This window comes from Salmo trutta, chromosome 7 (assembly GCF_901001165.1).
Source record: "Salmo trutta chromosome 7, fSalTru1.1, whole genome shotgun sequence".
Lineage (NCBI taxonomy): Eukaryota > Metazoa > Chordata > Actinopteri > Salmoniformes > Salmonidae > Salmo > Salmo trutta.
Genome location: NC_042963.1, coordinates 43,329,772 through 43,344,625, shown reverse-complemented (window position 1 = coordinate 43,344,625; position 14,854 = coordinate 43,329,772). Strand labels below are relative to the sequence as shown.

The 14,854-nt window shown below is 40.0% G+C and overlaps 1 protein-coding gene across 2 annotated transcripts; it reads left to right on the top strand.

Moving 5' to 3' along the window:
* Positions 1–1,144: 1,144 nt before the first annotated feature.
* On the top strand, positions 1,145–14,098 carry e2f4 (E2F transcription factor 4). Of its 2 annotated transcripts, XM_029759010.1 has the most exons (11): positions 1,145–1,791; positions 2,595–2,704; positions 4,898–5,059; positions 5,492–5,535; positions 7,537–7,601; positions 8,246–8,537; positions 8,643–8,798; positions 8,993–9,040; positions 9,239–9,283; positions 12,905–13,051; positions 13,385–14,098. In XM_029759010.1, exons 1-10 carry the CDS (start codon positions 1,636–1,638, stop codon positions 13,018–13,020), a joined length of 1,194 nt encoding a protein of 397 aa, XP_029614870.1. In that variant the 5' UTR covers positions 1,145–1,635; the 3' UTR covers positions 13,021–13,051; positions 13,385–14,098. The 2 variants fall into 2 exon arrangements, with proteins under 2 accessions (XP_029614870.1, XP_029614869.1); XM_029759009.1 differs by having other exon boundaries at positions 1,146–1,791; positions 12,905–14,098.
* The last annotated feature ends 756 nt before the right edge of the window (positions 14,099–14,854 follow it).

Genomic DNA, 14,854 nt, shown 5'->3' with positions numbered 1-14,854 from the left:
TAAAGTATTTTTACTTAAGTACTTTTCAACACTGGAAATTGGACGAACTATTCGAAATGTAGCTGCCAGGAAATGGCGGAGCGATTTCTGCATATTGGACCTTTCAATGATGATCACATTTTTTAGTTGCACCTCAAATCAAATTGGTTGAGCACACTCCACTTCTTTCCTAATTACTTTTAGCAACATTTAATCTTAAGAAAAGTGCTTTATTAGTGGTTGTACCTATCTTTTTTACACAGTTCTTTCGAAGAATGTGGAAAATGTCCGCCATCCCTGCAATTAAATTATTATATATATATTTTTTTACATCTGGCCCATTTAAGAATATAGTTGAATAGCCCTGGCCTAGAGATTACATGCGACATAAACCTTTCATGTCCAAGAGACATGTTACTCAATTATAGGTTTATGTGCAAAGGTTGCATTGATGAAAGTATTTGATAGATGCTTCATATTGCAAGGTAAACTTACAGTAGGCTATGGTTTTAATCCGACACATCAAGTACTTATTGATTATTAATGAAAGTTAGAAGAATAGCATAATAATAGAGTTGTATACAAGACCTACCTTCTCCAGGTCTTTCATAAGATTCCCAAATATTAGAATGGGTTGTGGACCAGGAGGAAAGTTTTTGGGTCTATTAACCTTTCGGAAGAAGATGAGGAGGCAGATGCATATCCGCGCAGAACAAACGAACACAACATACTTGTTCAGATCCAACCACAGTGACGGCACACTGCGCTCCTCTTCTCCAAAGTGACAGACATGGGCGTATACGCATGCGCACATTGGCACAAAACCAGTGTTCTTGTAAATAGAATTTGCCATCTATAATTCTCTATTTATTACACAGTCATTGTCACTAGCGTGACCATAGCTTTTTTGTCATTACCACTGGGATTTTCTTCATGTATGCGATTTAATGTCTATAAAGCAATGAGTATGCAATAAAAAAAAGTATGTAATATCAGACAAAATAGGCACCACATATTCTCATTTTTAATTTCCTGGTACATGAATTGCAATTGATTGAGCTTTTCTCAAACTGTAAAATCCTAAAGATTTAGCCTAAGCATATCCTCGAAAAATGTATTATATTATTTGACTGTAAAATGAAAGTTGTTAGGGTATGTAGAAAATAGAACTGTCCCTAAAAAAAGGCCACATTTGCAGTCTAATCCATAATAAACAAACATTTAATGATCTTGTGATTTAGCATATGTGATGAGGTAATATCTAATATTGCGAAATGCTTTACTAGCAACAGTTGACTTTCTTGTCAAGTAAAACGATTACAATTTATGGTGTACGCTTTTCATAGTATCTCATATTTTGCAGGTGGTCCCTTGGCTTCACAAACCAAACCATCCCAGCATACCTCGTGTGTCCAACTGCTTCGGACCGTATGCTCGTTTAAATATTTTGCAGGCCTGTTTTTTTTAATTATCAGGTAAATAATCTGGACCGGACCATATTGGATTATCCTACAATTAGTACCATGCAAAGCATTTTATATAGATAAATCTCACTTTAGCACGGCGAATGAAAAGGGGTTTCTAGCTAGCAAGTGAGTTTGGGGCCGGCTAGCTAACGTTACTGTTGTACGGATTTGAACAAGAATTCCTAATCAGATGGAGCTGGAGTCGGAAAGAACCGAATTTGGAGCTATGGGAGACTCGCTTCAACCTCAAACCCCAAGTCGACACGAGAAGAGTCTAGGATTGCTTACAACCAAATTTGTATCTTTGCTACAAGAGGCCAAGGATGGAGTTCTAGACCTGAAAGCAGTAAGCATGCCTTACTCTTTGTTGTTGGCACGCGGATGTAAATGTAGCTTGTGGCTAGCTACCGTTAGTAGTAAATCTAATTCAAGGTTTTCGCAAGCTACCGTTAGCCGTCAGCGTGATACGTTGCGTCGTGTTTTTTTCTGTTTGTGTGTTTGAATAGTTCAATTAACCACCTAATTTGTTACACTTTGCCCGTCCACTAAATGTAGGAAAAGTTGGCTAGCCAGTTGCCAAGTAACGTTACTTCAACTCCTCCTCTGTTGAGGTCATTGGTTGAGGTACTAAGCAGCAAGCTAACCAGCTTACTTTATATATTCTGCCCCCTGCAGCCGCAATGAAGACAAGCACGCAAGGCTGCACGTTGTTGTTATGAACTGGATCTGGCAAAACAGTTAAAACCCGAACCCGGTTCAGAGTCACACACCCTTTTATGTAGCTAGAAAATCAATCAATCCGCAAGTCACCATTATCATTGGTTAAATTATGCTGACAATATGTTAGGTTTTGTTTAGTCTGGGCGTGACTGACCACAATAGAATATATGTCATCCCATAGCAGTAATGAGGATTAACCATCGTAGTTATCAGTACTAGCCATATGTTTATTGATGTAAGTGCATGTTGAACACAAGCGTGAAAGAACAATCAGTTTTGTGTAACTTTGAAGCCCATGAATAGCTAAGCTTCCTCGACGTTATAGAATCTACCAAGCTATTTGTTTTTAACTGTGGATTTGTTCAATGGACCCTCAAACTGCTCTACACCGATGTATAAATAACATTGACCACTCTTTCTCTCCCACAGGCAGCAGACACCCTAGCTGTAAGACAGAAGAGGCGCATCTACGACATCACCAATGTGCTTGAAGGCATCGGACTGATCGAGAAGAAGTCTAAGAACAGTATTCAGTGGAAGTAAGTCAAGGACATGGCGTTATGGGCTCCGTTAGTAAATCTTGGGTGGCACCCTGTCGCCATTCAGAAACTACAAGTGTGCTAGCTGTCTGTTTATGTAAGAGAAGTCAGATAAGGAGAGGTGTCTTAACTGTGTTCCTACTAGAGGTCGACCGATTATGATTTTTCAACTCCGATACCGATTATTGGAGGACCAAAAAAGGCGATGCCGATTAATCGGCCGATTTTTTTTTATTTTATTTATTTGTAATAATGACAATTACAACAATACTGAATGAACACTTATTTTAACTTAATATAATACATCAATAAAATCAATTTAGCCTCAAATAAATAATGAAACATGTTCAATTTGGTTTAAATAATGCAAAAACAAAGTGTTGGAGAAGAAAGTAAAAGTGCAATATGTGCCATGTAAGAAAGCTAACGTTTAAGTTCCTTGCTCAGAACTTGAGAACATATGAAAGCTAGTGGTTCCTTTTAACATGAGTCTTCACTATTCCCAGGTAAGAAGTTTTAGGTTGTAGTTATTATAGGAATTACAGGACTATTTCTCTCTATACGATTTGTATTTCATATACCTTTGAATATTGGATGTTCTTATAGGCACTTTAGTATTGCCAGTGTAACAGTATAGCTTCCGTCCCTCTCTTCGCTCCTACCTGGGCTCGAACCAAGAACACATCGACAACAGCCACCCTCGAAGCAGCGTTACCCATACAGAGCAAGGGGAACAACTACTCCAAGTCTCAGAGCGAGTTACTTTTGAAACGCTATTAGCGCGCACACCACTAACTAGCTAACCATTTCACATCGGTTACACCAGCCTAATCTCGGGAGTTGATAGGCTTGATGTCATAAACAGCGCAATGCTTGAAGCATTGCAAAGAGCTGCTGGCAAAACGCACGAAAGGGCTGTTTGAATGAATGCTTACAAGCCTGCTGGTACCTACCACCGCTCAGTCAGACTGCTCTTTCAAATCATAGACTTAATTATAATATAATAAACACACAGAAATACGAGCCTTCGGTCATTAACATGGTCGAATCCGGAAACTATCATCTCGAAAACAAACGTTTTTCCTTTCAGTGAAATACGGAACCGTTCTGTATTTTATCTAACGGGTGGCATCCCTAAGTCTAAATATTCCTGTTACATTGCACAACCTTCAATGTTATGTCATAATTACGTAAAATCCTGGCAAATTAGTTTGCAACGAGCCAGGCGGCCCAAACTGTTGCATATACCCTGACTCTGCGTGCAATGAACGCAAGAGAAGTGACACAATTTCACCTGGTTAATATTGCCTGCTCACCTGGATTTCTTTTAGCTAAATATGCAGGTTTAAAAATATATACTTGTGTATTGATTTTAAGAAAGACATTGATGTTTATGGTTAGGTACACGTTGGAGCAATGACAGTCCTTTTTCGCGAATGCGCACCGCATCGATTATATGCAATGCAGGACAGGCTAGATAAACTAGTAATATCATCAACCATGTGTAGTTAATTAACTAGTGATTAGGATTGATTGATTGTTTTTTATGAGATAAGTTTAATGCTAGCCAGCAACTTACCTTGGCTTCTTACTGCATTCGCGTAACAGGCAGGCTCCTCGTGGAGTGAAATGTAAAGCAGGTGGTTAGAGCGTTGGACTAGTTAACCTTAAGGTTGCAAGATTGAATCCCCGAGCTGACAAGGTAAAAATCTGTCGTTCTGCCCCTGAACAAGGCAGTTAACCCACCGTTCCTAGGCCGTCATTGAAAATAAGAATGTGTTCTTAACTGACTTGCCTAGTTAAATAAAGGTGTGTAAAAAAATATATATATATATCGGCAAATCGGTGTCCAACAATACCGATTGTTATGAAAACTTGATATTGACCCTAATTAATCGGCCATTCCGATTAATCGGTCAACCTCTAGTTCCTACCAATGCCTTGCCATTGACTGTTGTGTGTGTTATCCAGAGTCATATTTAGAGAGTTGGGCCAATGGGGTTTCTGTCTGAACATTCCGAGAGCGCCACTTTTTCCTCCATAGCCGTTGCTAAGTGATAACACTTCCGTGTTGTGCTCTCTATTTCTGAAATAGTTTTCAAATCTATAAACATTTCCAGTGAAAGTAGATATACAAATTGTTGATACCACAATACGGTACATTTCTTTGTGATACCTGTTTCCTGTCCCCAGGGGTGTTGGTCCTGGCTGTAACACACAGGAGATAGCCGATAAACTCATTGATCTTAAGGCAGAGCTGGATGATCTGGACAAGCGGGAGCACGAGTTGGATCAGCAGAGGGTCTGGGTCCAGCAGAGCATCATGAACGTCACAGACGACTCACAGAACAGCCCATATCCTTTACTACAATCCCTCTGTCTAGTAGTCACTAAGCTTAGCAGATCTAGCGTGTTAGTTACTAGATATTTGTATTTATTTATTTCACCTCTATTTAACTAGGCACGTCAGTTAAGAACAAATTCTTATTTACAATGACGGCCTACCCTGGCCAAACCCGGATGATGCTTGGCCAATTGTGTGCCGCCCTATGGGACTCCTAATCACGGCCAGATGTGATACAGCCTGGATTCGAACCAGTGACTGTAGTGACTCCTCTTGCACTGAGATGCAGTGCCATAGACCGCTGCGCCACTCAGGAGCCAAAATGCGTTAAGGTGCACCCCAAGATGGTTTAGATGGTAGTGATCAGATTTTTAGCTCAATGCTTAGCTCTTAAATTCATGTTGCAGTAGTAAATAAACTCTTGGCCCTTAACACAAGCACACTATGGCTTATGTAAAACACGAAGACCTCTGTAGTGCTTTCAAAGGTATGTTTCTCTCTTATATTTTTCTGTGTTCTTCCATTCCCTTTTTATTGTTCTACCTAATAGAAAAATTAGAGGTCGACCGATTAATCGGAATGGCCGATTAATTAGGGCCGATTTCAAGTTTTCATAACAATCGGAAATCAGTATTTTTGGATGCCGATTTGGCCGATTTTTTTTTTTTTTACACCATTATTTAACTAGGCAAGTCAGTTAAGAGCACATTCTTATTTTCAATGACGACCTAGGAACGGTGGGTTAACTGCCTTGTTCAGGGGCAGAACGACAGATTTTTACCTTGTCAGCTCGGGGATTCAATCTTGCAACCTTAAGGTTAACTAGTCCAACGCTCTAACCACCTGCTTTACATTGCACTCCACGAGGAGCCTGCCTGTTACGCGAATGCAGTAAGAAGCCAAGGTAAGTTGCTGGCTAGCATTAAACTAATCTTATAAAACAATCAATCAATCATAATCACTAGTTAACTACACAGGGTTGATGATATTACTAGTTTATCTAGCCTGTCCTGCGTTGCATATAATCGCTTAGGTACACGTTGCTCCAACCATAAACATCAATGCCTTTCTTAAAATCAATACACAAGTATATATTTTTAAACTTGCATATTTAGTTAACATTGCCTGCTAACATGAATTTCTTTTAACTAGGGAAAATGTGTCACTTCTCTTGCAACAGAGTCAGGGTATATGCAGCAGTTTGGGCCGCCTGGCTCGTTGCGAACTGTGAAGACTATTTCTTCCTAACAAAGACAGCCAACTTCACCAAACAGGGGATGATTTAACAAAAGCGCATTTGCGAAAAAAGCACAATCGTTGCACGACTGTACCTGACCATAAACATCAATGCCTTAAAATCAATACACAGAAGTATATATTTTTAAACCTGCATATTTAGCTAAAAGAAATCCAGGTTAGCAGGCAATATTAACCAGGTGAAATTGTGTCACTTCTCTTGCGTTCATTGCACGCAGAGTCAGGGCATTTTGGGCCGCCTGGCTCGTTGCGAACTAATTTGACAGAATTTTACGTAACTATGACATAACATTGAAGGTTGTGCAATGTAACAGGAATATTTAGACTTAGGGATGCCACCCATTAGATAAATTACGGAACGGTTCCGTATTTCACTGAAAGGAAAAACGTTTTGTTTTCGAGATGATAGTTTCCGGATTCGACCATATTAATGACCAAAGGCTCGTATTTCTGTGTGTTTATTATAATTAAGTCTATGATTTGATAGAGCAGTCTGACTGAGCGGTGGTAGGCTGCAGCAGGCTCGTAAGCATTCATTCAAACAGCACTTTCGTGCTTCAAGCATTGCGCTGTTGCGCTGACTTGGAGTGGTTGTTCGCCTTGCTCTGTATGGGTAACGCTGCTTTGAGGGTGGCTGTTGTCGATGTGTTCCTGGTTCGAGCCCAGGTAGGAGCGAGGAGAGGGACGGAAGCTATACTGTTACACTGGCAGTACTAAAGTGCCTATAAGAACATCCAATATTCAAAGGTATATGAAATACAAATCGTATAGAGAGAAATAGTCCTGTAATTCCTATAATAACTACAACCTAAAACTTCTTACCTGGGAATATTGAAGACTCATGTTAAAAGGAACCACCAGCTTTCATATGTTCTCATGTTCTGAGCAAGGAACTTAAACGTTAGCTTTCTTACATGGCACATATTGCACTTTTACTTTCTTCTCCAACACTTTGTTTTTGCATTATTTAAACCAAATTGAACATGTTTCATTATTTATTTGAGGCTAAATTGATTTTATTGATGTATTATATTAAGTTAAAATAAGTGTTAATTCAGTATTGTTGTAATTGCCATTATTACAAAGAAAGAAAAAAAATCGTCCGATTAATCGGTATCGGCTTTTTATGGCCTTCCAATAATCGGTATCGGCTTTGAAAAATCATAATCGGTCGACCTCTAAAAAATGTTTTATTTTAGAATCCAGCTCACCCCATCTCTGGCCTCCACAGGTGACACTCTCCTAGCGATCCGCGCTCCCATAGGCACACAACTGGAGGTGCCCATACCTGAGTCGGTAAGTTAGACCCAACAACTCTCCCCTTTCTGTCTCACCATCCTCAGACCAGGGGTTTCCAACTTGGATTCTGGCGAGCTGCTGGTTGTGCATTGCCTGACGACACCCTGAATTTAATTCCTCTTCTCTATCGATTGCTATGTACATTCAGTCTGAATCAGCAATCCTAGAAATCATTTGTGTGACTTCAAAATGGCCGTTGTACAAAATAAATCAATCAGCGATTGGATCGTCTCCAACAAATTTAACCAATCAGAATATCAAAGTTGATAAGGTCATTATGTAGGCTGGCTCTTGCCCAACCCTTCGGTATCGGGGACCAATCAGAACGGTCAGAATGTGTTCGCATTCTAGAAATCATAGCGGGAGGAAGGCAAATCTAGACTCCCTGTGAAGAAGAAACTTCAGTTTGGCTGGAGCAATGTGGATGGTAGCCAGCCAAGGTTGTGCAGGCTTCTGTTCCAGCCTAGCACTAATTCTACTTTTAAAAATAAACGAATCGGAGTCTGGACAACGATTTATACAATTATATGAATCAAGTTTGTCAGTGCTGCGTTGAAACAAAGGCCTACACACAGCAGCTCTACAGAATCTGAGTTGGACTTCCCTGTGCCACGACCGTCTGACTGAGTGATTGTTGGCAGGTACTGATTGGACAGAAGAAGTATCAGATCCGTCTCAAGAGCTCAGCAGGACCCATTGAGGTTCTCCTTGTGAACAAGGACCCATCCAGCCCATCTCCAGTGGTACTGTCCGTCCCCCCACCCGAGGACATGCTCCAGAGCCTTCCAGTGCCTGCTGCTGCTGCCAACACAAAACCGGCACCTACTGCCCCCTCCCAGCCCAGCCAGCCTCTGGCCCACTCCTCCAACCCCAGTCCTGCCACACTCTTACCTGCCTGCACAGCTACTTCCAATCAGGCAGTCACCACTGCAGGTACGATTTGGTCTTTATCTGAGCAATGTAGTTATTACGTGTATGTAGTGTAGAAGTGAAATTGCAGAAAAAGATGTCACTCATATCGCCATCCTTCTTTTACAGTGTCCAGCACACTGACTGTTTCCACACCCACTACAAACACAAATGCCCAACCGACTCCCCTGTTGGACACCCAGCCTCTCCAGTCCTCTGCCTCATTGGATGGCTGCTCTTCTTCTTCAGCAGTCTTTGAACCAATCAAGGCTGACCCCTCAGAATGTAAGTGTCATCTACCGTTTCGCTAAGATCATGATGCTTCTCTATCCTGCTACAAATTCATACAAGGGGGATATCGCATAACTACTAAATATACATCAGAGTCGAGGTTTATTTAGTGTGTGTGCACTCTTTGTATCAATCGTTTTTGGGAGTTGTTGAGTGAGTGACTAATGTTTTCTGTCTTCTGTTTGTAGTGCTGTATTTCCCCAAAGAACTTTCTGACATGTTTGACCCGACTAAAGGTAAAGGTCACCTCAAAATATTATGAAGTCTATTGAAGGAGTTGACATGTGTATGAACATGCTATTGCAGATGATATCAATGTATAGACAATAATTTGAGATTATAGATACTAGAATAGATGTTGTATATCTTTATTCTAACCCCTCATCCTCATTTCCCATATCTCTCCCTCTCTTTCACACCATCTCTCTGAGTAGAGATCATGAGTGCAGACCTGTTGGAGGAGTTGATGTCTTCTGAGGGTAAGTTGACATTTATAAACTGGGTGGTTCGAGCCCTGAATGCTGATTGCCACAGGTATGACAAAACATTTATTTTTACTGCTCTAATTACATTGCTAACCAGTTTATAATAGCAATAAGGCACCTCTGGGGTTTGTGGTATATGGCTAATATACCATGGCTAAGGGCTGTATCCTGGCACTCTGCGTTGCGACGTGCATAAGAACAGCCCTTAGCTGTGGTATATTGGCCATATACCACACCACCTCAGGCCTTCTTGCTTAAGTATACAGTTCTGCTGACGTGGATCAGCAAAGATTTACTTAACCTATCACAACTAAAAGAGGATTGCCTTTTAATTAGGGATGCACAATATATCGGTGAACATATAGGAATCGGCCGATATTAGCTAAAAATGTCAACATCGGTATCGGCCCTATGTCTAGTTTAATGCCGATGTGCAAAACCGATGTCAAAGCTGATGTGCATACCTATATAACGTAGGTACATGACTTATGACGCCACATAAAATGTTGCGCTACACTTGCAACACAGCATTGCTAACTTAGCCCACAATGTCTGCTGTGGATCGAGCAGTCATTTGAAAGAGTAAGAACATTTCAGCGAGACAACTCAAAGGCGAAATCCATTAACGGCAAGATAATGGAATTCATTGCCCTTGACAATCAAACATTCTCTGTCATGGGTGATGTTGGCTTTCGCCAACTGGTCAAGCACCGGTACACACTACCAAGTGCGCTATTTTTCAGATGTTGCCCTACCGGGGTTATACAGTAATAGCGTCACTGCTATTATCTTCACGACATACTATGGAACGCCGTTTGGGTCTTTGCGTGTCAAAAAAGATACATGTCAAATAACACTATTTGACACGTTAAATAAGCTTTTAATTTGACATGTCAAATTACACAGTTCTATTATAGAATGTTGTGTGTTCTGAATTTGCACGTGCAAGCCAAGTGCCACCACTACTATCAGTAGCACTGTCAAAGCTGTACAAAAAAGGTCTGCAAACAAGCAAACACCGGCCACAAACGATGTGTTTACAATACCGCGTTGGTAATAAAGCATTATTTGTTCGACCGCAACTTCTGGGGTAGCTTAGCTACCTAGCTTTAGCTTGGTACCTTGCTAGCACCAATACAACCAGCCTACAACTGCAGTCATTTTCATTATTCTTAGCAATGATTTAGGAATCCTTGTGAGTAAGTATTAGCTAGGTAGCCACTTATTGTTCGCCTATTGAACTTCAGTTCATGAAAATAAATAGCTAGCCAGCTACTTAACCCTGTTGCCCAAGCTAGCTTCATCTGGCTAGTGAGGCTCGACCGGACCGGGTTATGTGTTGTGAAACAAGCCACAATAAGGATTAGGCACAATAGTGGAATTTGCAGTTTCCCTTCAAAATAAAAGTACCTATTTGAAAGTGATGCAAAAGGTTAATTGGTGGAATCTTGCCATATTTAGACTAGATAATGTTAAACAAGGTTAGAATGTGAAGCAATGAAATTGGGTATCCGTCTACTCGGTGACACCTACAGAACACAACTGTGAAGAGTTTACGCAAATATTAACGTTGTAGCTCTTATCGCGGGACTGTGACTGTGTGAAAGCACCTTCCCAGTTAGCCTGTTCTGTGTATTGACATTCATATTGCACTGTACAGCTTTACCTAAGGATTGGGGATCAATGAATTGTTTTTTTCCCCACCTTCACTTAACCAGGTAGGCTAGTTGAGAAGAAGTTCTCATTTGCAACTGCGACCTGGCCAAGATAAAGCATAGCGATTCGACACATACAACAACACCGAGTTACACATGGAATAAACAAAACATACAGTCAATAATACAGTAGAACAAAAGAAAACAAAAAGTCTATATACGGTGAGTGCAAATGAGGTAAGTTAAGGCAATAAATAGGCCATGGTGGCGAAGTAATTTCAATATAGCAATTAAACCCTGGAATCGTAGATGTGCAGAAGATGAATGTGCAAGTAGAGATACTGGGGTGCAAAGGAGCAAGATAAATAAATACAGTATGGGGATGAGGTAGGTAGATAAATGGGCTGTTTACAGATGGGCTATGTACAGGTGCAGTGATCTGTGAGCTGCTCTGACAGCTGGTGTTTAAAGCTAGTGAGGGAGATATGTCTCCAGCTTCAGAGATTTTTGCAGTTCGTACCAGTCATTGGCAGCGGGGTATCAGTCTACTCAATACCCAAGATATTTTTTATCAGACTCCAAAACATCCAAGTAGTATTGTTTTTCCTCAGGAATAGTGTTCAATACACATAGGCTGACAATAAATGTGGCTCAATTCAGTTGTTTCAGAGTCCCGCAATAAGAGCTACGATGCTAATGTTCTCTGGGTGTCACTGAGTAGACTGATACCCCATGCCATTGATCCACAATCCATAGGTAAGGCTGTACAGTGAAATAAGTATGCCCCAAATGCAATTCTAAAGTATAATACATCCAGTGTGATTTCAACAGATTTGTGTCACATTAACAAATTGTCTTTAGTTGATTTTATATAACATTCCAACCCCATTTAGCATGATCTATTCAATAGTGGCAGAATTCTACTATTTGCATTCATTTGCATCACTGTCAATTACAAAGTTTTATTTTGAAGGCTAACCGCAAAGTCAACAATTGTGGCTAATCCTTATTGTGGCTAGCTTCACATAGATGGGTCCGACCACCATTAATCAAATAAGAGCTGTCTTATAAAGTAGGGTTATTTTAGAGGATGACACCTAGCTATGTAGTTAGCTAGCTAACTATAGCTACTGAAACAGATTGTCATTTTGCTATATTTTTGGGGAAGAACATTGTTTGCGTCCATGAGCGAGCTAGCAGGCTTTTTTTTATGACCAGCACTGAAGGTGCTCGAGACAACTTTACCAGCATCATAGCATACGTATCGATGAATCGTTGTGATATATGAAATACGAGTGATAGTGTAATCAATGTGTAATAACTACGTCAAAAAATTATGAATGCGTTAAATTATTATGTGACGTGCAGTCATATTCAGGTCCTGATTGTTCAACAAGCTTATTTGACACGTCAAATATATTTTTTGACACGCAAAGACCCAAACGGCATTCCATAGAAATCCTGGTTGGGAACGAAACGACTGAACAAATGAACAACAAAACAGCACAGCAAGTAAGTGAAATAAATAGGTTTTGATTGTTTTACTGGTAATGGGGACATACGTAAATGCCAACAAAATAACTTTTTTGGTCAGTGTGGTGTGTGTGTGTGAAACCTTTATTTAACTAGGCAAGTCAGTTAAGAACAAATAATTATTTACAATGACTGCCTATCCCGGATGACGCTGGGCCAATTGTGCACTGCCCTATAGGACTCCCAATCACAGCCGGATGTGATACAGCTGTTGTGACGCCTCTTGCACTGAGATGCAGTGCCTTAGACTGCTGCGTTCGTGTGTGTGTTAACTGTAACTGTACTAGAATGCTTAAGGCTGGGAAAAAAAATGTATAACGGTTATTGGTAACATTTTTTTTGGCAAGGAAAATATCGAGTATTGGCCAAAAATGGCATATTGGTGCATCACTACTTTTAATCTCTTATGTCCCTCTCTCTTTCCTAGTGTTCTCTCCACTCCTCCGTCTGTCTCCCCCTCCGGGTGACCAGGACTACATATATAACCTGGACGAAACCGAAGGCCTGTGTGACCTCTTTGATGTTCCGATTCTTAACCTTTGACCTCTGAGCTGAGTTCCCAAATATGTATTATGTAAGGAAATCTAAGAATCATTTTTACCATTTTCTATGGAAAAAAACAAATATGTGATTCTATTTTTGGATCCTGGTGTATTATAAGATTTTTCTGTGTAAACAATTAAGTGTTTTGATGTCGTACCCAAATATTTCCACTAAACATTGGCAGCAAATAGTGCGTAGTGGCTTTAGGTTAGATAAAAAGGGGTATAAAGAAATATAGTCCTTTACAAACTGAACTGATGATCTCTCAGGTGAAATGCCTCGCATTCATGCTGACCTGTGATTAACTCTATTCCCTCCATCCATCTATGTTTGAAATATGTATGTAACAAACTGGCAACGGCAGTCATCATCACACTCTGATCCTCATCAACTCGGTGTCAACAGATTCAAAGACACCCAGGCAGCTGCATACACTCGGACAGTACGCACGAATGTGTACAGATGCCCAGCTGATCAAAGTTATGCGCTTTTGTTCTGTATATAGAGAATATTTATATTTTGTATTAATTAAGAGCCTTTGTGGAGTTGTGTATAATAAACTACATGTGAAATACATTGAGACAGCAGTAGTGAACTAGGGTGCCAAACAAAGACAGAAAGTTGAAGTGTTTCATATGTAGCGCGCATTGGATCAACTGCTACACGTTTATCATTCACTTTGGTCCCCTTGCCTTGTTTTGTCAGTATGTTTTATTTCTTACTCATTTCATTCACTTTTCAACATTGTCTGTGTCTCTCTTGTTTTGTCATGCAATTATTATGTATATGAATATTATTTTATTCAGTCTGTATGTAAAAGGAAATGTATTTTTTTTTTTTTACATATACAGTAATTAGTTCCTATGAAGTAGGTTAGTGCTTTGAGAGCTGGTCTATAGTCTGTATATGTCGCTCAGAACTGTGTTCAATACAAAAACGTTCCCCAACATGCTTTCACCATGACTATGGAAACACAAATGTTGACTTTATTCTTTTTGTGAGAGAATATTTATTTTAATTTTCCTTCTGTGTTCATTCTTGTTTTCATTCGTTCCCAGAATACATTGTTTCCCTTGTATTATAGAAGAGCATTTTTTATATATACACCACTATATACACTACCGTTCAAAAGTTTGGGGTCACTTAGAAATGTCCTTGTTTTTGAAAGAAAAGCAAATTTTCTGTCCATTAAAATAACATTAAGTTGATCCGAAATACAGCGTAGACATTGTTAATGTTGTAAATGACTATTGTAGCTGGAAATGGCAGAATTTCTTTTTTTATGGATTATCTACATAGGCGCACAGAGGCCCGTTATCAGCAACCATCACTCCTGTGTTCAAATGGCACGTTGTGTTAGCTAATCCAAGTTTATAATTTTAAAAGGCTAATTGATCATTAGAAAACCCTTTTGCAATTATGTTAGCACAGCTAAAAACTGTTGTCCTGATTAAAGAAGCAATAAAACTGGTCTTTAGACTAGTTGAGTATCTGGAGCATCAGCATTTGTTGGTTCGATTACAGACTCAAGATGGCCAGAAACAAATACTTTCTTCTGAAACTCGTCAATCTGTTCTTGTTCTGAGAAATGAAAGCTATTCCATGCGAGAAATTGCCAAGAAACTGAAGATCTCGTACAACGCTCTGTACTACTCCCTTCACAGAACAGAGAAAACTTGCTTTGACCAGAAGACGAAGAGTGGGAGGCCCCGGTGCACACCTGAGCAAGAGGACAAGTACATTAGGGTGTCTAGTTTGAGAAACAGACGCCTCAGACTGGCCAATAAAAACAAAAGATTAAGATGGGCAAAAGAACACAGACACTGGACAGAGG